This window comes from Caloenas nicobarica, chromosome 3 (assembly GCF_036013445.1).
Source record: "Caloenas nicobarica isolate bCalNic1 chromosome 3, bCalNic1.hap1, whole genome shotgun sequence".
In the NCBI taxonomy this organism is placed as follows: domain Eukaryota; kingdom Metazoa; phylum Chordata; class Aves; order Columbiformes; family Columbidae; genus Caloenas; species Caloenas nicobarica.
Genome location: NC_088247.1, coordinates 87570426 through 87596715, shown reverse-complemented (window position 1 = coordinate 87596715; position 26290 = coordinate 87570426). Strand labels below are relative to the sequence as shown.

Here is a 26290-nt window from a genome sequence, read left to right as displayed (position 1 = left end):
TGCTGCTCGCTACTGCAGATTTCAGTGGTGAAAGCAATATGCAGTGCATGACTGGTTTGGCAGAACTGAAGCTGGTTCATTGCTTCCTGTTAGGCAGAATCTAAACGATGTTGGTTTTAAAAAGTAAATCAGGTATCTCTGTCTTGAGGTAGTCTCATCTGTTTCTTATGGAACTCCTCTTACTTTGATCATTCCTGTATTCTAGTGCCATATTCTAGAATGATGTGAGGTGTAACTGGTTAAGCATAACTTAACACTAATGACATTTTCCATATTGAGTGTGTGTCCAAAGGAAGGTCTGTGCAGAGGCAGTTAGCGCAGGCCTTCTCTGCTGTAGTTTTTTCAAAGGTAACTTTACTTAACTCTGGTTTAGCTCTACCAATAATAACAACAGTGGGAATTCTATTATAGAATGTGTTTCTATAGTCACTGACATTTTTAGTATTATCTTGTGTTTATCTGCTGAAAGCAGCACAAGGTGAGGAAAACTGTTGTAAACATCACTGCTTGGAAAATTTTGTTTACACTGGTTTATACTTTGGTTCATGTTGTTAGTAAAGCTGGAAAGGGCCAGAAATTGAGACACTTTTATTAATAAATTGCTGGCATTGTTTTTAAAGCAATGTTTGTTTAGCTGCTTGTCCTCTGTAAATAAAAGAGGACAGCAGCACATCTGGGACTTATTGAACTTCTCTCTGTTTTTCCACCTTCCAAAATGGTGCTTTATGGAATTTATTTTTGAGTTGGAAATTTCCCTTCTAGATAATGTAAATATAAAGTGTGTTTTTGGCAGCTGAGATAAGAAACAAAACGCAGTCAATCCCCTTTCCTTTCTTTAGTAACTGAAGACAATTGAAATATTTGGAACAATTGTTCTTCTAGTTTGATTTTTTTTAATTAAGCCGTCCACCGCAAGTCTCATATGGTAAACAGAACAGAGTCACTTGCCTTTCTGTAGCTGAAATTAAAGTTCCCTGATTGATGGGCTTGCACTCTTTCTTCAATTTACAGAGACGTTCACCGAGTCTCCGCTTTGAGTCTTCACTGGAACAGAGTTTGCGGATTACTGTTGGTAATGACCGGTATTGCATTGGCACACCAGAGCGAAGGAGGCTGCCTGATAGACTGGGCTCACCAATTGATAACCTGAGTGACAGGTATGGTCCTCTGCAGATGGGGATTCAAGTGCTTGAAACAGTAAGAATGTGGGAATGGTTGTACTGGGTGAGACCAAACATCTAATTAGCTCGGTGAGTGCCTAAGGAATGAGGGTAAGAGGGCAAGCGTGTAGTGATGCTTCCCTGGAATACATCCCCAGCCTCCAGCAAGTTGTGGTGCAGTGGATTCCTGAACAAAAGTCGCTGCCTGTGTTCATAGTAACTCTAAACAGATACTCTCTAATTTTTGTCAACTGCTTCTAAAACTCATATAAACTGAAAGTGCCCAGAGGCAGCTACTTCATTTGACATTTCACAGCTTCAGCCACCTTTTTCTGTTTCCTATGAACCTACCTAGTCCTGAATGAAAGGAAGGTTGTGGATAGCATAAGGCTTTAACTTCATTTATTGGGAGGAATAATCTACTTTCCCAATTTTTGAGAATAGTCCAGAAGAAAGCTCTACTGTAGCTTGAAGAAAAAGATTTTTTTTACTCCAAAAACACTGCAGAAGAGAGGCGAATGTAGTCAGACATCAGACGACGTCAGTCTCTCATACATGATAAAATAAGAGTTAGAATTCTTAGGGTCCCTTGATGGAATTTTTGGGAGAAATAAATATTAGTAAATACTGTTTGGAAATCTTTGTCTTCAGGAGGAGAACAGGTATAATCTGGCAAAAGAAGTAAAATCAGAAGACTCAGCGCAAATAAAATGATTTTCTTTGTCTGGAATTGCCACTGCAGTTTCAGGTTAGGGATAAGCATCCAGCACAAACCACCCCCCCACACTATAACTTCAATTTTTGATGCAAATATCCCCAACGGTTTAAAAAAAAAAAAGAAAAAGAGGGAAGTGAGCAGAACAAGTGAATTTCCTGTCTTTCTCAAGTGTAAGGTTAAGTTTCAGCAGGTGCAGAAAAACAACTGAATGTTTAGTTTTCAGTACTGTCACTTTTAGGGCTTTACCTCAGTTCTCCTGGGATCAGTGTTCAATTTGTAAATCCCCTGTGCAGCTTGCCGTCGTCTGAATGAAATGATTGCGTGTGCCCAGGGAGAGTACAGTGGTTGGAGGAGCAGGAAATGGCAGGTAGGAGAACTGGCACTGCTCTGGCAAATTAAGAACATGCAGTGCAGGGGATGTGTTTGTCCCGTTGCTTCCTTTTCTCCAGCGAGGTTTTATATTTAATTTGTTTTGTGGTTATGATGCATGGTTAGAAGTAACATCAGGTACAGTGGAGTTTATTTTAACGTAAGTGTGGAAATGATGAAAAATTTTCATTTTATCTCAGTTACAAGACCCATAGATGTAAAAAATGGTCAGAATAGACTCCTGAGAAGGTATAAAAATGACAAATGAATCAGAATGAGAATAAGAGAAAGTGAGACCATGTAGACTTCAGTTTTTAAGTGACTTCCCATATATTTGTAGTGTAGGTATGCCAGAACTCCATGTGGTTGCATTTCTTTTTTTTTTTTGTCTAATCTGTTTGTGCTGGCTGCACTTGTGTGAGTGGTGCCCACTGCCCCTTATTGTGAATCATCATTGGGTTTAAAACTGAGCATATCACATTCTTATTTGGCATATGGTATGTTCTCATTCTCATTTAAAAAAAAGTAAAAAATAGAGTGTTTTCTGAAGATGGCTGTTCAAATTTGAAAGTAATTGGAGCAAATAATTCTTAATGTAGTTATTCTCAGTTATTTTTGCTAACTACTCAGAGATTTCAAGCAATCACTTTTCCAAATTATTCTCTGTAATTTCATGGAATCATAGAATGGTTTGAATTACAAGGGACCTCAAAGATCTTCAGGTTCCACCCCCTCTGCCATGGGCAGTCCATTCTCTGCCCAGCCTGTATTTGTGCTTGGGATTGCCCTGACCCATGTGCAGGACCTTGCACTTAACCTATCAAGCCTGTGAACGTCCCTCTGAGTAGCATCCCTTCTCTCCAGGGTGTCGACCACACCACACAGCTTGGTGCCATCGACAAACTTGGTGAGAGTGCACTCAGTCCCACTGTCCATGTTGCTGACAAAGATGTTAAACAGCGCCAGTCCCAATACGGATGCCTGAGGAATGCCTCTTGTCACTGGTCTCCACATGGACATGAAGCCTTTGACTGCAACTCCGAGTGCAACCATCCAGCCAGTTTCTTATTGACTAAGTGGTCCATCTGTCAAATCCATGTCTCTCCAATTTAGAGACAAGGATGTCATGCAGGGCAGTGTCAGTGCTTTGCACAAGTCCAGGTAGATGATGTCACTTGCTCTTCCCTTATATACCAGTGCTGTAACCTCATCATAGAAGGCCACCAAATTTGTCAGGCATGATTTGCCCTCGGCGAAGCCATGTTGGATGTCACCCATCACCTCCTTATGTTCTGTGTGCCTTAGCATAGTTTCCAGAGAGTCTGCTACATGTTCTTGCAGGGCACAGAAGTCAGACTGACTGGACTGTAGTTCCCTGCATCCTCATTTTTTCCCTTTTTAAAAATGGGGGTTATGTTTCCCCTTTTCCAGTTGGTGGGAACTTCACTGGACTGCCATGACTTCTCAAATCTGATGAATAGTGGCTTAGCAACTTCATCTGGCTGTTCCCTCAGGACTCACAGGTGCATCTCATCAAGTCCCATGGGCTTGTGCACCTTCAGGTTCCTTATATAGTCCCAAACCTGATCTTCTCCTACAGTGGATGGTTCTTTATTCTCCCAGTCCTTGCCTTTGCCTTCCACAACTTGGGTGGTGTGGCTAAAGCACTTGCTAGTGAAGCTTGGAGCAAAAAAGTGGTTGAGTACCTTGGTCTTCTACATATCCTGGGTAACCAGGTCTCCTGTTTCCTTCTGGAGAGGGCCCACATTTTCCTTGGTCTTCCTTTTATCATCAGGATACCTATAGAAACTTTTCTTTTTGCCCTTGACGTCGCTGGCCAGATGTAATTCTATCAGGCCTTTAGCTTTCCTAACCTGATCCCTGGCTGCTCAGACAGTTTCTCTGTATTCCCCCCAGACTAATTGTCCTTGCTTCCACCCTCTGTAGGCTTCCCTTTTGTGTTTGCCTTTGTCCAGGAGCACCTTGTTCTTCCGTGCAGGCCTCCTAGTGTTTTTGCCTGACTTCCTCTTTGTTGGCATGCATTGCTCCTGAGGTTGGAGGAGGTGATCCTGAAATATTAACCAGCTCTCTTGTGCCCCTCTTGCCTCCAGGGCTTTATCCCATGGTACTCTACAAAGCAGATCCCTGAAGGGGCCAAAGTCTGCTCTCCTGAAGTCCAGAGTAATGAGCTTGCTGGGTACCCTCCTTGCTGCCCTAAGGAGCTTGAACTCCACCATTTCATGTTCACTGCAGCCAGAGCTGCTCTTGAGCTTCACATTCCTCACCAGCTCCTCCTTGTTGAGAATGAAGTTATCATCAATGCATTCCAGGAACCTCCTGGATTGCTTATGCCCTGCTGTGTTGTCCCTCCAACAGATAGCGAGGTGGTTGAAGTTCCCCATGAGGATCAGGGGTTGTGAATGAGAGGCTGCTCCTATCTGTCTATAGAAGGCCTCATCCACTTGTTTTTCCTGGTTGGGTGGAAGACCACCACTGTAATGTCACTTGTCCCTGCCCTCTCTTTAATCCTGAACCATAAGCTCTCGGTTGGCTCCTCATCCATCCCCAGGCGGGGAGCATCATGCACTCCAGCTGGTCACTGACACAGAGGGAGACACATCCTCCTTGTTTCCCTTGCCTGTCCTTCCTAAAGAGCCTGTATCCTTCCATTCCAACACTCTGGTCATAGCAGTCATCCCACCGCATCTCCATGATGCCAATGAGATCATAGCCCTGCAGGCATGCACATATCTCTAACTCCTCTTGGTTATTGCCTGTTCTATATGTGTTTGCATAGAGGCATCTAAGTTGGGCCCCAGATGAAGCTGACTTACTGGCTGGAGTGGCTGGAATTCCTTTGTGCTGCTCTTCAGGTGCTCTCCTGCTGACCTGTTTTTTTGCAGGACCTTGGGATGATAGAGAGGTTCATTAGCCTATAAAGGAAATAAAATACCAAAGGATGGAAATCAAGTGTGCTTTTGGATTCTCCTGCAGCAATGGATTTTCAGGATGTCCCAGGAGAATTTCTCAAGGTGTGTGTCCACATTCAGATCCATCCTAAAGCATCTGTAAGAACTTGCCCTAAGTTTCTACGGCAGCTGGCCTCCTGCACATGTCTAAGTAAGCATACTGAATACTTCTGGCCTGTGACTTCAAAGTCACCTAAGCAGCTTCAGTCTTCAACAGATTAGTATTTTTTTGTCTTCCAGAATCTCAGTCTGTCAATATATCTTATCCCTCTCCCTGTCTTCCATCTCTCCTTCTGTCAGTATTTTTAAGACATTCTACTACTGTCTGAGCTGGCATAAGCTATACAGAGCATCCCACTAATTCTTCTGAGATTAATGCAAAAGGTTAGAGCGTATCATTGCAGAGACTCGGTCTGTGTTAAGCTGTGCTCTGAAGTAGGGTTTTTTCAGCATAATATCAAGAGTCACAGTTGGGTTGAGCATGAGCAGCTCATCTGACTTACTATTCAAAGACTCTCTATTAAGGTGGAGTCCTATTGGTTGCTGACAGTAAAATACCTTTATTTATTTCTGTTTCTGTGTATGTGAAGAAAGTGCCAAAGAAGTAAACTTACTTTAAACTAGTTGTAGTTCTCTGAGGCATTATGTCTATGTAGTCTATGGTCTGTTCTCCTCTGAAACTGCAAATTCCAGTAAATCATGGATTCTGTGTTGGTGAGGGAACTGGGATGGTCACGGTGGTACCACCATGTGTCCTCTCTCATGGATGCGATAGCCTATAGTGGACACTGCTGACTAAAAGCACTCTTACCTGTTAAGAGAGACGTATCTCTGTTGGACTGTATTTACAGAAAACATATTTCAAAGAATCACAGTTTATGTAAGGCAAGTAATCCTTTTCCTCACACTTGTATCTTTAGGTTTTAAATCTGCATCTTAGCTGTTCAGAGTGTATTTGGAACATCTTTCTAGTTTTAAGTGTAGTAGGTTTGCTGTTCCTTTCTTTCCAAAGTATAATTAAATATTCCTGTTGCTTTGTTACTGCGGTCAAAGCATTTGAATTGTGACACCTGGCAAGCATGCATGCTCGTTATTTGCTCAAAAATCAGCTGAAGGTGTATGGCGAAATACATTTGTTACCCACCAGGTGTGTTCGTGCAGTTTGTACAGGTTTAGCAGGCTCTTGTAAAAGGTGACACTGAGTATAGATGTACCTTTATGTAGGCTGTGAACAGCAACATTAATGTATGAATTTTAATTCTCGCTACTTTTTTGATATTTTGGTGCTTTTGGACAGGGTGCATATGTGTAGTTTGCTGGAAACTGGAAAGATGCCATCTAATACTGTGGGTACTGGTGTATGCCATGTTTGCCTTATAAGATGTGTTGGACTGATAAAGCATCTAATAACATATGAAATGCTTTGCAACGATGCAGGTTAGAGGTAAAGTGAAGTTTTGTGTTGGTTTTGTTCTTAAATACGTGTGTGTAAACTATGAAAATACCCAAGAAAAAAACACTGTCTGTTTATGTCTGTTATTCTACAGTCTGGTGAGTTTAAAAACTCGGGCTAAAATTTATCTGCAAATTTTTTTGAACATGTGATCTGGCATGACTTGATTTGTCCCATCTCAGATCTATGGAGGGACTTTTCTCCATAGGAGAAGGTGATTTTTGAGGATTCAGGCTACAATACATAGTTTATCTCAAGTTGATGTCTTGATCACTTGGGCAAGGCATTTCTCTAGTGCTTCTGTCGCATTGATTTAACTTAAGGAGTATATTTGCTTCCAGTTCCTGGAGGATCTTGCTGTATTTTTGAAATACCTGTGAGTAAAACCAGGGGCTGGTGTGGTTTGTTTCTGCCTGATCTAAAGAACAGTCCCAGAGAAGTTTTTAGGGATGAGGAAAAAGGCCTTAGTTAAAATGGTGCTTGTAATTGGAGGTGTGTACAGGAATTGGTCCAAAAGAAGATACTCCAAGAGATGTAGCTAGTTATTCTGGTGGCGTGCCAGTTGCACATCCACTGTATGTAATAATGCAGAGGCTGGCACAAAGGAATGATACTATTAGGTTGGTGCAAAAGGAATTGTGGTTTTTGCATTGTTGAAATTTGCTGTTTAATATTGGAATACATTCTTAAATAAATGTGGTTATGTTGTACATTGTTTTAATGCACTTTTTCACTTTATGTTTTTTTTGCTACTCACCTATTGCTGTTTATTTTATATTTATGTTAGACTATGGAAAAGATGTTAGACAAAAAGCAAATTTGAGTGGTTTTCTCATTCATGTTTTAAAATGGGTCGTAATGCAGCAGAGACAACTTGCAACATCAACAACACATTTGGCCCAGGAACTGCTAACGAACATACAGTGCAGTGGTGGTTCAAGAAGTTTTGCAAAGGAGACAAGAGCCTTGAAGATGAGGAGTGTAGTGGCCAGCCAGCGGAAGTCGATGATGACCAAGTGAGAGCAATCATCAAAGGTGATCTTACAACTACATGAGAAGCTGCTGAAGAACTCCACGTCGACCATTCTATGGTCATTCGGCAATTGAAGCAAATTGGAAAGGTGAAAAAGCTCAATAAGTGGGTGCCTCATGAGCCAACCAAAAATCAAAAAAATCGTCATTTTGAATTGTCGTCTTCTCTTGTTCTACGCAACAACAATGAACCATTTCTCGATCGGATTGCGATGTGCAACAAAAAGTGGATTTTATATGACAACCAGCAATGACCAGCTCAGTGGTCGGACTGAGAACTTCCAAAACACTTCCCAAAGCTAAACTTGCACCAAAAAAAGGTCATGGTCAGTGTTTGGCAGTCTGCTGCTGGTCTGATCCACTACAGCTTTCCGAATCCCAATGAAACCATTCCATCTGAGAAGTCTGCTGAGCAAATCGATGAGATGCACCAAAAACTGCAATGCCTGAAGCCAGCATTGGTCAACAGAAAGGGCCAAATTCTTCTCCACAAGAATACCCAACTGCACATCGCACAACCAACGTTCCCAAAGTCAAACAAATTGAGCTACAAAGTTTTGCCCCATTTGCCATATTCACCTGACCTCTTGCCAACTGACTACCACTTCTTCAAGCACCTCAGCAACTTTTTGCAGGGACAACGCTTCCACAACTATGAGGAGGAAGAAGACGCTTTCCAAGAGTTCATCAAATTCCGAAACATGGATTTTTATGCTACAGGAATAAGCAAACTTATTTCTCGTTAGCAAAAATGTGTTGATTGTAGTGGTTCCTATTTTGATTAATAAAGATGTGTTTGAGCCTAGTTACAATGATTTAAAATTCACACTCCAAAACCACATATACTTTTGCACCAACCTATATTACATTTACTATCCCTGGTTCACATATATCTTATAAAAAACTGTGTGTCTTTTTGGGAGTAGTAGTTCATATGATTAGTGACAGTCCTGTCTACAGATCTGTTGCAACAGAAAATGTTGCTAGAATTTGTGATCCTTGTTCACAACTGAAGATAAAAAGAGGATCTCGTTGCATTTACCAGTATGAAACTGAATTATACCTTGAATAATTCATATGAAATGTGACCTTAGCATCTTGCTGGGAGAGATGAGGAAAAAGATTGTGGTCTGAAATATGTTAGTAATGTTTTTTTAAAACATGTAGTCTTTCTCCTTCACAGAAATAAATCCATCCTATCATGTTTTTACAGCTCTCCGTCTGCAGTATGAGTTGTATTGTTCATGTCACTGTGTTTGCAGGTGACTTCCTAGGAAGGATTTGTACTACCATTCAAATAAGTCTTCCCCTTCTCCTTTGCCCTTTAAATATATAAAATGTTGCTTCTATTTAGTGATGGAGATGTTATTCTGAAACTGATTTGGAAATTTCTTACTCTTGAGTAGGAGTAAGACTTAGTTTACTCTGGCTCAAGTACTTATGTTTATTCTGTGTTTCTCTTACACAGGGATGATATGGCTGATGGTCCAATATTCACTAGAGGCCTCTCATGTTCTCGAGGCCTTGAGAGATACCCATCGCATGAAGATCAGCCTTCAAGTCCCTTCATCATGAGACATGATGAAGACTACCGCAACCGAGATGTTTTTCTTCATCGTTCCGATTATAGTCCACATTATGGTCGTCGAGAAGAGCTGCCTCGTGGATCTGACAGAGATGGTGACAAACTCAGGAAATCCTCCTACCCATTGAGGCCAGAAGAGAGGGGACGAGAAATAAAGCGTCCACGGTACGAAAAGGATGAGAAGATGCATGGTGTGAGTGGAGAGCATCAGGGTTTCTCATCAGGAACGCGAAACTATCGCAGGCGAAGCCACAGCCGCAGTAGAAGCCCAAGCCCATCATACCTAAGTGAAGAATTCCGAGAGCTTGACCGTGCAAGGAGGAAAAGAGAAGAAGAAGAGCGTAGTAGAAACTTGAATCATGATGTTTCAGGCAGTGGTTATGTTATCCCTGGCTTGACTAACACACTACAGACTTCTGAGCCTCGGTATACATATAGGCCTGAGGAAATCCCATCCATGCCCAAAAAATCTATTTTGAAGAAACGAGTGGAGATGGAAGTAGAGTCTTCTATCCAGGTTTGATCTCTGTCTGTCTATGTTTCTACTTTCCAAAACAGTTACTTCATGATAGAGAATGTTGGTTTGATTCGCAAAATAGAAAAGCAGTGTTGGTTTGATAGTGACATGTTTATCTCAGGAGGTACTCAAATACTGAGGATCCCATTCTGTACCTGTTATTGGAAATCCTATTTAACATGACATTAATTAGGCATATCTGAAGAAGTGACTGGGAATAACCACAGTGTGGTTGTTTTTACCTGTCTTAAGTTGTTGAAATCCTATTTATCTGTGATTAAACTCGAAGCGTAGCCAAATTTGTGTTATAGAGTTTCAATTTAAAAGTTTCAGTTCTTATGCTTGCAAAAATTAATGAAATATAGTTGTGATTTTGTGTATTATCTGAGATAAGCATTCATTGCTGGACATAACATTCCAGAATCATTAGGCTACTTGTTTTGTAGTTTCCTGTGTTCTCTTTCAATTGTATATTGTCTTTTCTGACTCTTTTCTTCAACCCTGAACTCAAGGAGAAATTAACATGTTCCTTTGTTTCTTTGGTGAGGTACATAGTCCCCTCAGAAGGTGCTGTAGTAAATAGTAACTTCTCTCTCTTTCAGCCTGAGGGTTTTTCAAGCAGTCCAGCTCCCAGCAAGGATCTTCCTCTTCTTTCTAGTTGTTCACCTTTGCCCCAGAGCAACAACACGGCTCCTTTTGCCTCTGAAGTGGAGAACTTTCTCAAACGGTTTAACAAAGACTCTGTTGTGGAGTCTGCAACCAAGGAGTTGCGTGACAGTTTATATGAGTGGAGCCCACTTGCTGGGGCTCCCAAAGACACTTTCACATTTGAAGATAAGTTTGGAAGCTTCTTAAGTCACAAGGAAAAGGTAGAACCCATTTCAGAGCCTGTTGATCACCATACTGACTTCTTGCTGCCTCATGAGAGGGCTAGTCAGGATGGCAGTGGTTTCTCCCGAATTCTGGGCATGATGGCTGATTCTGTCAGTGCTCAGGAGAAAAGGAGGCGTAGTTTTCCTGACATCGAGGATGAAGAGAAATTTCTTTATGGTGATGAGGATGAAGACACCAAAACCGAATCTCTCCATGTTCAGAAGCCCCTGCTGAGTTGTGGCAATGACATAATAAGCCAGAAAGTGAGCCCACCTCCTTCTCCTGCTCCACCTGTCAAGCTGGATCCTTTAGAAGAGCCTAATGCTGAGTATGCAAAGATCCATGACTTACTCAAAACCATTGGACTTGACATTGGTGTTGCTGAAATTGGAAAACTGGCTGTTCGTACCCAGGAACGCCTCCATGGCAAAAAGTTGGCATCTCGTTCTCCTGATCGTCGCTCTTCAGATCACCGCAGACTGGAATCTTGGGACTTGCGTCGCAGCCGGAGTGACACACGTTCTCCTGAATCAGGCCAGCAGCACTCAGCATCACCTCCAGTCTCTTTCCAGCAGTGTAAAGATACATCCTCTCTTCAGAAATCAGAATATACTAAGAACCAGCCAGTGGGACAGGATATACCTCCGTGTGCACCAGAACAGCCTCTTCCTTCTGTCTCTCTCATTCCCTCAGTTCCACCAGCTCCTGTTAGTTTACCACCTACACCTACTTCCATTTCCCAGTACCAAATTCCCAGCTATTCCCAGTTCACTGCTGCTCAAATGCCCCAAAACTATCCACCTCCCACAATGGCTCCTCCAGGATATGATGCATATGGGCATTATATGGCTTATGCAGCCTCTGGCTGGACCATGTACCCCCCTGCCCAGCAGCCCAATCCTACACTGCCAGAAGCTCATGGTCTTCTTACTGTGGCCATGTCAGCAAACCCCGCGCGTCCCAACCTTCGGGTGATTGAGACAGTCTCTATGGGAAAGGATGTCCCTGATGTAAAAAGAGATGGGTCTGCACTCATTCGTGTCCCTACCACTCCTGCTAATTCTAAAGTACCCCTTCGTCTGTCTTCACACCCTCTCAAAAGTACCACAGAAAAGATGTCAGATGAAAAAAATCGGGCAGCTCAAAAGCAGAAGGTATGTTATCTATTCAAATACATCAAAATATGTTGGACTGCTTGTTTGCTGGGGTAGAAGCTTTTCTTCTTCAGGTGCGCTTTTTTTTTTTCCTCAGTGGCTCTGCTTTAAAAGCGTTTGGACTAAATTTGCTTTTGTTAAAGATTTCTAGGCATTCGTCTGTATTACTCTGTGACAATTTTAAAAAATGTGTTTAAAATCCCCCAAAGTTGTACATCCGTACGTTACGGCTGGACAAATGAAATCAAGCACAGAGTTGAAGTTCTTTGGGCCAGCCAAAATCTTGCAGAAAAGTTCCATGGTGGCCACAGCTTGGCGTTATTCTACTGAGCCTTAGATATTGGAATACCTGGAGATATCTAGATACAAATACTTGAAGGGATGGTGTAAAGAAGATAGAGCTGGGCTTTTTTCAGTGGTGTCCAGTGGCAGGAGAAAAGGTAATGGGCACAAACAGGAGGCTCCATCTGAACATGGTACATGGTACAATAATACCATGGTTATACTTATATTAGGCATTCTTAAATACATACTAAAGGATGTCGTCATTCACATCTGCATATATTTTTCCTTCTACGTTTGTATTAATTATCTCTTCTAGGAATCACAAAATCAAAATAACTTGAAACTGTTTTTTACTTGGCGCATGTGACGCCAGCTTAGGTTATGGGTGTTAATGTCTTCCCCTTCTAGTTACCTTGGTTTGTATGTAAACTAAAGAGTAGTGGGGAAGAACATACAGAGTGTTTCAAAATGATGGACCAATTTGAAATCACTATATATCTGCAACCACAAACTGCCCATGAATGAAACTCTAAAGGGTGTGGCATAGAGTTTCAAAGTATTACCAATAGATGTCTCCCCCAGCGCACAAACAGCCCTTGGCCTCAGTCATTTGCAAGATGGCAACTCTGCAACACAAGGCGTTTTGGGTCCATCTTTTTGAAACACCCTGTATTTTAAAATAGGAAACCGTAGTTATATGATTGTCAAAGGACTGGAAGATTCCTCAAAGTTGTTTGAGTTTGCAAACTGGTGTCCACTCAAACTTTATTGTTAAAATAAGAGTTTAGATTCATAGAATGCTTTGGGTTGGAAGGGACCTTTAAAGCTCATCTAGTTCCAATGCCCCTGCAATGATCGGGGAAATCTTCCACTAGATGAGGCTGCTCAGAGCCCCGTCCAATCTGGCCTTGAACACTTCCAAGGATGGGGCATCCACAGCTTCTCTTGGCAAACTGTTCTGGTGTCTCACCACCCTCATTGTAAAAAATTTGTTCTTTATGTACAATTTAATCTATCCTCATTTAATTTAAAACCATTGCCCCTTGTGCTGTCACTACAGGCCTTGGTAAAAAGTCTTTCTTTATCTTTCTGATAAGCCCCCTTTATATATTAAAAGGCCACAATAAGGTCTCCCTAGAGCTTTCTCTTCTCCAGGCTGAGCAACCTCAACTGTCTCAGCCTTCACAGGAGAGGTGTCCCAGCCATCTGATAATTTTCATGGCTCCAACACGTCCATGTCTTTCTTGTGCTGAGGGCCCCAGAGCTGGATGCCGTACTCGCAGCCCAGGATACAATTTGCTATCTGAGCTGCAGGCGCACATTGCTGGCTCATACCTAATTTTTCATCTACATATGCATATCTACATTAGAGACATTTCTTTTGATGTAGCTGTGCTAATGGCACATTGAGTTGGTAGATCTGCTAGTAGAAGAGCAGCACATGGCAGAGCCTGGAAGCTTCTTGCCTCCTCATTTATATCACGCTCCTCAGAACAAATCAGGCCATGGAAAGATGGACTGCTGAATCCAAGAGAGGCTCAAAAGAAGTCACTTCACATTTTTGGTCTGAGATAACCTCTATGCATTTTGTTTGAAGTGACTTGAAGAGGAGTACTTACACAAAATGCTACATCAGCAGATAAGTGAGCTTGCAGTGTTTGCAGGAATAATAATTTCTTCAGCTGACACGGTTGAAATTTTGTTGTTAATGCAACTCGGCACTTCTGGAGGAGCACTGTTGGCTGAAGGTGTGTGGTTTTCTTCTGCTGTGACATACCCTGGTAACTCACCTGTACATCTTGGCAGAACTTCTAGGGCGTCTGCGCTACAGAATTCTTTGGCTTGGGCTTAGTCCCCCTCCCCCTTTTTGTTCTCTGAGATGGCTTGGAGTATAAAAACTTGCATGTTCCAGTTGGTGCCTCTATGCTGGCAGAAAGCCCAGAATGAGAGAATGGTGTTTTGGTGATTAAAAAATACAACAGCAAACTACCAGCACCACGAAAAAAAAAAAAGGTACAAGAAAAACCACCTTGTGGCATTTAAGATGTGGTCTAACTGTGTTCGTAGAACTCCTTCCAGGGCTTATTCTGGGCAGGATCTAGGCTTCCTGCCAACATTTACATTGCCATAGTAGTAGTGATTCTCTAGGAAAGTCAAGGCCTTGGGTCAGTTGTTGTTTGTTCAAGGGAGAAGTCAGTAGTAAACTTTAAGAGCATTGTGGAGGTAAAAAAAAAATGAGATTTGTCTCTTGAAAAATGAAGCTGAGAAAGAAACTGAAAGAACTTTTCAGATTTTATTTTACCATATTGCCGGGTTACCTTCTGTGAGAATCAAAGAGCAACGAAGATGATTAAGGGAGTGGAGCATCTCCCTTATGAAGAAAGGCTGAGGGAGCTGAGTCTCCTTAGTTTGGAGGAGACAGAGGAGTGACGTTATTAACATTTACAAATATATAAAGGGTGAGTGTCACAAGAATGGAGCCAGGCTCTTCTCAGTGACAACCAATGGTAAGACAAGGGGTAATGGCTGCAAACTGGAACACAAGAGGTTCCACTTAAATTTGAGAAGAAACTTCTTCTCAGTGAGGGTGACAGAACACTGGAACAGGCTGCTCAGGGAGGTTGTGGAGTCTCCTTCTCTGGAGACATTCAAAACCCGCCTGGACACATTCCTGTATAGCCTCGCCGAGGTGTTCCTGTTCCGGCAGAGGGATTGGACTAGATGATCTTTCGAGGTCCCTTCCTATCCCTAACATTCTGTGATTCTGTGAATCAATGAAAACTAGTGAAAAGTGGATTTATGAGCTCCTTACACCAGAGTTTATCTTATTGAGCAAGAAACAAGCTTCATCCAGGTGTTTAATTTCAAACAGTTATGCCTACAAAATACATTTGGTGATAGAGTTACAATCAGATTGAAGCAGGAGCCCAAATAATAGCTAAAATTGGCCAGAGTCAAAGCAGGAAGGTAACGTGAAGGGCTGTGAAGTCTTCATCACTGGTGGAACATTCCGGCTGTAGAGATACTGCATGAGTTTTGAAAAGCCATTTAGCATTGATCTTACTCACCTCTGTAGAAGACAGTCAGCTCAGCCTAAGTGCCTTGGGAAATGGTGCAACAAACAAAGCAGTTTTGGGGAATGTATTGCCCAAAAGAAAAAAATTGCCCTCACATAGGGTTGAAATGTGGGCACGATATAATTACCTGCAGATGCAGAGGAAGAGGTGTATTTGTGGTGTTAAAATCCTCAAGAACATTTTGAGAGCAGTGTTTTGTGACCAGCAAACTGAGGTCATGCTGTGCTTCTTGCAAGACTGATCAATTTGTGTTGGGAAGAGAAGAAAATCCAGTCCCCTTCCAATCTGTTTAGGTGATAGAAGAGAGAGAAAAACTGAAGAATGAACGAGAAGCACGGCAGAAGAAGCTTTACTATCTCAAGACTGAATTGGACAGACTTCGTAAACAGCAAGGTACAGTGCATCCCCACATTTTTTTTTTTCCGTTGAGGTATGTCACAAGTCCCAGTACCTGCTAGGAGAAGTGAAGACCAAAATAGTAATAGTCTGTGGTTTAAAACTAATATTTTCATACTCCAGGCAATGCAGAACTCTTGAGAAACCAGTGACCTATTTACTATATTTCAAATTAATTTTGTTAAAATTTGGCTGTTACACTGAAGTGAACAGTTGCTCTTGCATATTTTTTAGCAGTTTGATAAGTTAAATAAATGACACTGTGCGTTTTAGTGCTTCTTTAGAAGAAGTGAGAAATAGTAACTGAAGACATGTCAGCATGCCTTTCAATTTTTCATGAATCTGATTTGGAGAAAGAAAAGTCCTCTCTAGGCAGAGCGAACTTTTTTTTTTTTTAAACTTCTGTTTGGTCCAAGTAAATACTAATTTCCCTCACCTTTGGAAAAGAATACTTTCAGGTTAGAACGTTCGATAACTTTTTATTGTTTGGTCACATAGGGAAATATTGATTATTAAATTGATGCTCTCTCTTGAGGATTATGGTGCCTCTGTTGGGGGTGTATATTAAGGCAATCTGTACAGAGGTGGGTCATGCAGATTTAGTGATTCTGTACCTGAGGGTCAGTTCCATCTTTACAATTCCCTAGTCAATATTTAGCAGTAGTATTTTATATTAGCATTTTACTTGTTGCTGGAATAGTTGTACAGATCTTAAGATAATTTTCCTTTTACATTTCCAACTCTTCTGCTTCCTTGATTGGCTCAGGAGAAATGTTGAGGAAAAAACGTCGTGAGAAGGATGGACACAAAGACCCTCTGTTGGTTGAGGTGAACAGGCTACAAGAGAATATTGTGAAAGAGATATCAGAGCTGCATAAAGAATCTGATGCAGCTGACAAGAAGCAGTCTGAGCTTGACAAAGTAGCACAAATCCTGGGGATTAACATATTTGAAAAGCCCCGGAAACCATCTGTGGAAACCAAAGATTCCTCAGAAAAGAACAGCAAGTCAGAAAATGCAAAAGGTCTGGAGAAAACATCTTCCTCCAACAAGGTAAAGTCTTCTGGCTTGTATGCTAATGATTTTCCCACTAAGAGAAGAGAGCGCTGAGGAGACAGCTGCTCCCAAACACTTACTAGAGGACCATTCGATATAATTTGTTATGACATCTCATATGCTGGTTTTGATGGTGCATGCAGGTGAGAGTCAAAGTATCAGTGTTCATAATTTCCCTCAGGGTTGGTGCAGTTCAGTTCGTTCCATTTACTGTTTTTGATCTTGGTTTTGCTGAGGTGTTGGTTGGATTGAACAGTGCCATGAGGGTTTGCAGCTGTTCGGTCTCAATGCCATACCAGGAGAACAAACCTTTTTCTCTACATCGTTTCTGGCCCGGCCTCTCAAGGAGGAATGTTTGTAGCAGCAAAGCTCTTTGCAAGGTTGGAGCATGTTGGTCTTCTCACTGGGTGATGATATTAACAAATTGCAAGACTTACATATGATTGTCAGCTTAACATGATTATTATGTACATGGTATGTGTTCTCTTAAAAAATGTCAGTATGCATCAGTATGGTCTCTCTGACGTGGTCTATACTACTGAGCACTGGATGTACCAAAACAGGCTTATTGCATTCCAGAAGATAGTTTTTACTTTGGAAATAGTGTATGATAGTAACATCTGAAAGGCTATGTGTGTATTCAGGACATGAATTATTCTGCTTTTCAGATGTTTATTCAAGTATGTAACTGAAATAGCTGATGAGAGGTGGTAGATGCTTTTTGTTTAGACCTTACTGTATATTTTTTCTAGAGAGGAAGATGTTAGTAGGGTAAGAGGTTCCTACAAGGTCACTCAAATCTGTGTATCCTGTAAACTTTCCCTTATGCTTCATCCTGGTCTGGTTCAGAGAACTCTTTAGATGCCTTTCATTTTACTATCCACTTACTTTTACAAATAATTTGTTTCAGTCACCACATTGTAAATGTAAAGTAGGCAACAATGTCCGTTAAGTCCTTCATTGCATTAAGTTATATTGCTTTCTTTTCTTGAGATATGGCATGTGTGAATATATTTTTCATTATTTTATCTTTCATTGTTTGTATCGTCCAAACTCATAAGGACTTGCTCCTCTTTTCATAGTTCCTTATTTTAACATGGAAAATTCTGAGTTCTGGCCAGGAACATTTAATATTTTCAGATATCTGTAGGCACACAGGACACTGCCTTTAGTCTCTAAGATTCACCTTGTGATTCTGATTGTTAACTCTCCTTAATGAAAAGAAAGACAGTGCAGGCCTTTTGACACAGAGATTGGTTGACTCTGCCAACTTAGGGGCAAAACGGTATGCCTTTCTGCATATTTGCAAGCTACCTTGTGTTCCCTTGCTGCTGAACCTGTGTCTGCGTGTTGCAGTTACATTGTCAGTGCAGAGGTGAAGCTAACCTTGTACTGAACAGACTGATCGTCCCTTCTGGGCTCCAAATAGCAGCAAATTATAAGGGCATCTTTGAGCTGAGGTTAAGCACAAACTGGACTTAAGAGTTGGCTGTCATTTATCTATGTGAGAAGCATTGTCTTTTTAAAGTTCTAATTGAGATAGCATTTTTATAAGGTATATTCGGGGTGTGTGTGTGTGTAAATAACATAAACAATGACACTTCTCAGACATCATGAACATCTTTCCATGCACTTTCTGTGGATCAGAAGTTGATCTTCTTATTAAGAGAATGTTGGCTTTGCTATGTTCTTGCAGACAGAATATATGCAAATATTCATTGGGTCACTTCTTACTCTGTTACCAAGAACTAGATTGTACTGGGATATGGATATCTGTAGGGTGCGTAGTAGCCTGGGTGTCTCTTCATTGTTCGATGTATGTTGTGTGGGGTGCCGTTAATAGGAGAGAATCTATCCCTGTTTATAAAAGGGAATGTCAAGTAAGGCAGATGCTATTTAATAATTTTGAATTTGCTTAAGTAAATTTGTTCAACACCGATAGTGAATGACTTGAAAATCATGCAACCAACTCGAGTCTGCTAAGTTAACATGCTGTTCTTTCCAGACTGCCATACAGATTAGAAATGATAACATAATGGGCTTTCAGCCATGGAAAATGTAACTCAAAACTCAAAATATATCTAGTACTATCATAATCTAAATTAGCATGGCTCATTCATTATCTATTTCAGGGATTATTCGATTTGCTACTCTTGCAGTGTTAGTGTAGTATTAATTTTGGCTAGAGTCCTGAAATGTCTCTGTATCACTGTGTGATGTCTTTCTGTACAAATCAATGGAAGTGTAAATATCACGTGCTTAAATCACAAGATACTTCACCTTATATACTTAGGTAATTAAGAAAACACCATCTGTCTATTATTGCTAAGCAATGAGTCTTCTGGAGAATTCGGGAACTCTCAAATAGTCTGATAAAGCTGACTGAGTTAAATACTTGTAGTCCACTAATTCTTACTTCCTTTTTAATTCTGATTTCATCCAAGCTACTTTTACAATAACTTCTGAATGCTTCTAGGGGAACCATTTTAAGTCTCCTGAGCGCTGTTTGGCTAGTATGGTAAATTGAAACAATTAATATTCAGATCTTTATGTGAAACCCATAAAGTGGGAAGGGTGCATGCTATCGGGAATTTGTTCATTTGGTTCCTTGATTGCCTACAACCATCCAGCCATTACATCTGGGAGCCTTATTGGAAGCTCTTCACTGTGGCCACACAGCATCTTAGTCGGCAATACCAGCTCTCTGAAACAGTGGAATTAGCCTGGGCGCTGAAAAGCAGGTGATGTTTTGTTTTTTGTTTTTTTTTCTTTTTTTCTGATGTTTGCGTGGCTTCTGCTGGAGACAGAGTTCTGAGTTAATAGAGCATTATGTCTGTCCTTCCTTGTCTTAGAGAAGTGTTTCCTTTTGTTCAATTTAGGAATCAAAAACTACTAATGAAAAATCCAGAGGTAGAAGCCCGAAGCCAGCAGAATCCTCTTCACAGTCCTCCAAACATCCTTTCCAGTTGGCCAATATTTATGAATATTATGATGCAGGGAACCACTGGTGCAAAGACTGCAATACCATCTGCGGGACCATGTTTGACTTTTTCACACACATGCATAATAAGAAACACAGACAGGTATGTTGCAGGCTTCCTTCACTAAGTGCTTTTCATATTGCTGTAAATTTTAACACGAAAACATACATCACAGAACTACATTTTACAAGAGAACCTGAAGTAATAATGAACCCAGGAAGTTGCTTACCAAATTATTTTTTCCTAATGTGTGACTTGAGCAGTTTGTGCAGCTACCAGTGTGTTCTGACTAGTGTAAATGGGGCCTGTGTTCATTTTCCTCAGGAACTAGCATTTGGTATTTGTGTTTCCTATGTTTACTCGTTCTTTGCTATCATTTACATTTTACCCTTTTCACAGGTTGTTTTCTCATTATAAATTGCAAAATGGGAGGGGAGAGAGAGGAAAACATAGTTCCTGTAAATATTTGCACGTTGATTTTAATGTTCAGTGTTCTGAAAATATGTTAAAAAGGAAAAAGACAAGTGTACTTGCCTTGCTAGTGTAATATATGAGCCTGTATACCTCTGTCACTGTGCAAATAGACCCTGGATCCTTACAACAGACCTTGGGCTTCGAAGACCCAGAGTGAGACCAAACAAGACTCCATAAAACGCATCGATAAGATAACTGTTCCTGCAAAAGGTAGGTTGATTTTTTTCTTAACTTGGGTATCATCTCCCTTTGCCCTCCAACAGGTTTCAGTTGCTCAGAGAAAGGAATTTCAAAACTTTACCTTGTTATAGGAGCACATATATATACTGTATTATTAGGTAGAAGGCAAATGATTTTATTTCCTGGTTGTTTTTATGGAGAAGGTCATGAAGCAAGAGCATAGGAAAACATAGCGTGGTTTCTTCTCTTCTTTTTTAGAGTTCGGTTTTTAGTTTAGTGTTAGTTTTGAATACCAGGTGACTTTTTCTCCAGTGTAGTTCTGAAGTGATTTTTGCTCACATATTAAAATTCAGAACATGACCACAAGAACTTGCTGTGTTTTGGCAGATCTTGTGCACTATTCCACACAGTCTTGCAACAGACTCTTCCGTTCCATACATTTTTAGTAGAGGTGTCCCTGAAGAATCACTAATGAGCAGTTGGTAGAGTGTGGATACAGAGAATCTGAGAAAGCCATATGGATGTGGCTGTAGGTGATATGAAAATTAATACGAGATTTAAAATCTGAATGTCTAAACGGGCCTGCCAGTGGTCAGTCTCAGTTTGTTAATCTGTACATACTTCTACCAGTGCCTGCTAAAGGAGGATCTGCAGCGTGTTAGATAACCACAGTTGGTTCTGTAGGCACAAGGGTGCAGTCTTGCTGAACTTCAATGAAAATACTTGTGTTCTTTTTATAAACCAGGTGTTTAGTGTTCAAGCAGACTATACCACAAAGATGGAAAATAGATTAAGACTGTAGGAAACGCTAATCTTCATGAGTAGAGGATAGCCTTAATATGATAGAGAGCACTAAAACAATTTCTTGAATCAGAGAAATCAAGCTTCTTCACTTCACATGTTTGCTCTTGGTAGTGGTGTTTCCTATACTATAAGTCTAAGGAGAGCAGCATTAACCGTTCCTAAAGGAACATTGCTGGAGATTTTGCTGTTGTTCTTTGGTATGTTTATCTGGCTTTGTTAAGAGCTTGGCATTTATTAAGTTTTGTTTCTCTGATCATTTTCTTCGGCCTTTTCAGGCTCTGAGTTTCTGATTCCCATCACTGGATATTATTGCCAGCTCTGTCATGAATTTTTTGGAGATCAAATCTCAGCAGAGCAGCATGTGAAAAGTCATCCCCACAATGAGAAATACAAGGTTGGTAACTGGTGTACCAGGAATGAGTCATTCCTTTTGTTAGCTTCTACTTGTTCTGTCTTCCTTTCCTGAACAATGACATTTGACTCCTCAGAGTATATGTATTTGGTTATCTGCACTACATTCTACTAAACTAAATAAGCAGAACTTGCCACTACACAGAGACTAATCTTTTATCTGCATGAGGCTGAAATGGTGTTTAAGTCCTAGTATTGATTTTCAGACTTTTCTGTAAAGTGACACCACTCAGTTCACATTAAGTTGGTGAAGGTGGAGTTTGTAGCATCTCAGTTTCTTGGTAGGAAGAAGTTCTCTGCTCTCTTAGTGTTGAGATAGCTCTTACTGATCAAGTTAAAACTGTTACAGAGCTGAATTTATTGATTTACTTTCCATGGAAACAGTGGCTAAAATTGTGCCATTTCTTTCCACAGAAATACATAGATGAAAACCCACTCTATGAAGAGAGGAGAAATCTAGACCGTCAAGCTGGATTGGCTGTAGTTCTGGAAACAGAGCGCAGGCGGCAGAGTGAGCTGAAACGGAAACTAGTCGAGAAGCAGAAGGAAGAAAAGGATGAAAAGAAGCCAAAAATAATAAAGAAAGAGGAAGGAAAGAGCATCCCAGAGCTTGGAGAAGGGACTAGTGAAACTCAAGGCAAAACAGATTCTGCTGGGCGAAAAATGGGTATCAAGCTTAAGCTGAAGAAGGAAGAGAAAAAGGAGGAGAAGAAAGAAGAAAAGAAAGAGGAGTCTAAAAAGGAATCACCAAGCCAGACTTCCTTTGGGAAATTCAGCTGGAAAAAGACTGAGAGAGAGGATAAAACCCCAGGAGGAACTATTCCAAAGGAGGAGAGTACAGAAGGAAACAAAGAGGAGAACAAGTGTCAGTCTGGGAAACCACACGTCAAGCCCATTGAAATCAAACTGTCTGGGAAAACTGTTATTCCACACACTAGCCCGTGGATACCAGTTGTTTCCACATCAACATCAACAAAAATTCTACCCAACCTACCGGTCCCCACCATGATTTTCAGGAAGTCTACTACTACAACAGTTAGCAAACCAGCACCTTTGAACACTTTTTTATCCATTAAATCCTCTGGAGCTACCACCAAACCACTGCCTGTGGTAAAAGAAACCAATGCAGATGTTCTGCTGCCTCCAGATATCATCTCAAAAGCTTTTGGAGGAGAAGAAGTAATTTTAAAAGGGGTAGAGGAGGATTTGAAAGCAACGGAGAAGAGTGAGTCTTCTCAGACTTCTGATTTACCACCTCCACCCCCTCCTCCACCAGCAGTCCAGCAGGCAGCTGTCATCCCTGCAGATGAAGTAGCTCCAGGTGTGTCTGAAAGTGAACAGACAATGCTGGCAATGCTTGTGAGACCCCCTCCACCACCACCACCACCACCTTCAACTGCTTTCAGTGAACAGGCAAAAAAGATAGAGAAACGGAACTCTTGCTTGGCCACAGCCAATGCTAAAGATCTTTATGATATTTTCTACAGTAGTGGTGGAAAGGGTTCAGCTGACAGCAAGCTTGCAAGTTCTGCAATTCCAAATGGAGAAAACTCTAACCTAACAAAACCTGCAGACTTATCTGCGAACCCTAAAACAAATAATAACTCATCCTCCTTGAAAGAGGATTCTCAGAAGGTGGCTACTGAAGTTAATCAAGTCCACTCAGCTGAGAGAAGCTCAGAGCTGGAGAAAACAGATATTCAGGAGACTTTAATACTTCATACTGAGATGAGCCATGACATTGAAAATGGTATTCAGAAAGACATAAGTCAACAATTTCAGACGCCTGTTTCAGCAGATGTTCGGACTAAATTGAAAGGAGATTCCCCACAGTGTAATAATCAAGTAACGGGGAGTTGCATTCTTGGTGAGAATCAGGCTGACAAACCACGTCAGCTGCAGCTGTCAGAAAGGTCAGTCACAGAATTACCAGGAACAAAAACTGTTTCTGGTATCGAGATGCCCGCAGAAGTTGGACTTGTGGATCTAGGAGGTAGAGAGCAGGTAGGCAGTCAGGAGGTCTGTGATCTACAGAATACAGAGGTCCAAGAGAAAGTTGGACAGAAAGATGCAAATAAAACTGCGGTTACTAACACACATGTTCCTGGTACCTTGAAGAAAGATGCAAAGATGAAAGACTGGGAAGTAAAAGCAGTAGAGACTGAGTTTAGCTTACACCCAAAGACTTTGTTACCTGAAGCACAGACTGAAATTCAAAATTTGGGAAATGCCCATTTGGTAAAGGAAAAGTTAAGTGATAACTGTAGAACTCACTCAGAAACTTATAGTCCAGACTTGCTCTGTGATTCTCAAAAGACTTCAAAAGAAGAAGCTTTAGTAGCAGTAATGACAGAGCAGATTTCTGTTGATGCCTCCTTAAAAGATGTAAAACTGAAAAGTGTAGCTTTGGAAGTATCTCAGCCTGGACTCCTTGGCAAAGCTTCCCGAATTTCGGAAACCAAAAATAAGATTTCAGAATTGACAAGAAATCCTGGTGAATGGGACACTTCCAGAGCTACTAATGGGGAACAGGTCATCACAACCCATTCTTGTTCTGAAAGTGGTCAGGATCTTTCAGATCCTCCAAATGTAGAAATAAAAGCTAGTTCGGATGAAGTTAGTGCTTCAGAATTGACAGACACGTGTCTCGGCAACACAGAAACTAGAAGTAGCTTATTCGAAGCTCAAGAAAAAGTTTGCCCTGAACCTTCAGGCCAGGCAGTATTAGATAACCAGACCCAAAGGCAGGAAGTTGCATCATTAGTCAACACCTGCTCTGTAAACCCTGTTGAACTGAGATCCAGTGTAGAATTAGTAGTTGAAGTTGAAAAAATAGAACACACTGGATCTCATGCAACATTAGATAATGTTTTTGTCAAGAGAGGTGCAAAAAAAGTAGGGACTGGAGGCTTTTCTAGGGCTCATTCTGATCTTGCCCGAGGGTCAGTAGTTGCTTTATCAGCAGATTTCCATAGGGAGCATCTTTCAGAAGAAGCTGTCTACCCCCCAGAAACAAAGCATGAGGTTGTAAGAACCTCAGCAGCCAATGACATTCATCTGAATACCACTCACTCAGGATTGAACTCTGAGCAATCTGAAAGTCTCTCTGCAAATGTGTGTGTGGATAACAAGAAAGTCACATCAGAAGATGTGAAACAGAACAAGGCCCCCTCCCAGAAAGCAGAGCTTGAGTTCAAAAGCACTGATTTCAGTTTGGGACATACAAAGGTAAAACATGAATGCTGCAGCATCCTTACAGCAGGACTTTTAAATGAGAATACAGAAGAAGTCTCAAAACGAGAAACTGTTGCATCCATTAGGCTGGAGTCCAGTAAACGTAGGAAGCTGGGCATTGAAAAAACAGTGGATGAAACAGAGGTTACTGATTTTACTGCATTGACTTCTAGTAGTTGGGAAGATAAATTTTGCACACAGGTTTCTCAAACAGCTGTGCCACAGCTTGGATTGCAGTCCTCAAATAGTGACACTACAGAAGTGGTCGTGCCAGTTCCAGAAATGCAGGGCATTTCTCCCACGTCTGAGATCCTTCTACAAGTGGAGGAGAGCAAAGGTGGCACTGTTGAAATGCTGCCACTGAGTTGTGACAGAGGCAGCACTGAAAGTCAGGCTGCTGGGTGCGTGGAAACTTTCCCTCCTGGGCTCAAACAAACACACAGAAAGGAGAGTGGCTCAGGAGACAAGGGAGTATGCACTGTCCGGAGCAAGAAGACTGAGCAAACAGAAAGTGTTGACAGTAGTTTGGAAGCTACAACAAATTCAGGAATCGCTGAAAGCTTAGCAAAAAGCCCAGTGGGTTGAAGTGAACCCAGCCAGTCCCAATATTTGAGGAGCCAGAGCTGGGATTATGTATATGTTTTTGGGGTTTTTTGTGGTTTTTTTTCTTTTTGTTCCAGTTGAGGGGTTTGGGTGTATTTTGCATCCTGTGGTAGGACTTGACTGAAGTGAAACTTATGTCATTGGAAACCAGACACATACTTCATTCTGTACATAATTAATTGTGTAAAATGTTTTTCATGTGGGTTTTTTGCCAATTTCTTTTCTACACTCTGCTATTAAAATGGAATCTCTCGTTTATAATGCGTGCGTCTTTGTTGTTTATTTGGGGGGCTTTTAGTCTTTGACCATTCTTGGATGATTTCCAGCTCACCCTGTTTGTGTCAGTAGCACCGTGAGTAGCCCAGCTACTTGAGCTCGAGAACAGCAATTTAGAACTTGAGGAAATGGAGACTTGCAGAAGAGTTAAACCTGAACATTTCTTTAAACTGTAATGCATGGTTTTGTTTACTTTCATTGCTTGAAATGCAAGAATGTGGTTAGAGTTGATTTTTTTGTTTATCTGTCTCTGTGATTTGTAATTACTGTTGTGTTATATCTGTACTTAAGCTGTTTCATTGTATTGTATAAGCACATGTATGGATGCCACATCACTAAGCAAGGGGAGAAAATCTGTCCGACTGGCTTTTGGAGAAGAAGACTAATCGGTAAGGCTCTGTGGCCTGACACCTGGACCAGACATATTGAGGTCACTTACATGATTTGAAATGGGCTTTCTTTCATTGTATTGTGATCCAGTAACTATTTGTGTTAAATCATTTAGCAGCTGACCAGCTCTGAAGAAGCAGAAGATGAGAACCCTGGTGTCAGGAATTGGACTCGCTTCATGTGATACAGACACATGCATGCCTACCCTGAATGGTCCTTGAGCTATCAAAAGCTCTACTGTGATGGTTCTCATTTGTATAGCTTGTTAAAGACTAAAGTATTAAATGTGTTTG

The 26290-nt window shown here is 41.1% G+C and overlaps 1 protein-coding gene across 2 annotated transcripts in view; it reads left to right on the top strand.

The window, feature by feature from the left end:
- ZNF318 (zinc finger protein 318) overlaps positions 1-26290 on the top strand; it is a 30827-nt gene extending 4537 nt beyond the window's left edge. The window contains exons 2-11 of one of the 2 annotated variants that reach the window (XR_010606007.1): positions 1012-1157; positions 9170-9803; positions 10406-11830; positions 15486-15585; positions 16355-16641; positions 19524-19727; positions 20210-20309; positions 21359-21477; positions 21909-25996; positions 26113-26290. Coding sequence is in view for 1 of the 2 variants with exons in the window: in XM_065632318.1 (XP_065488390.1) it covers positions 1012-1157; positions 9170-9803; positions 10406-11830; positions 15486-15585; positions 16355-16641; positions 19524-19727; positions 20210-20309; positions 21359-21477; positions 21909-25313 (6420 nt within the window). In the remaining variant the exon portion in view is untranslated. Of the gene's footprint in view, positions 1-1011; positions 1158-9169; positions 9804-10405; positions 11831-15485; positions 15586-16354; positions 16642-19523; positions 19728-20209; positions 20310-21358; positions 21478-21908 lie in introns of both variants that reach the window. The other variant, XM_065632318.1, reaches the window with a different exon arrangement.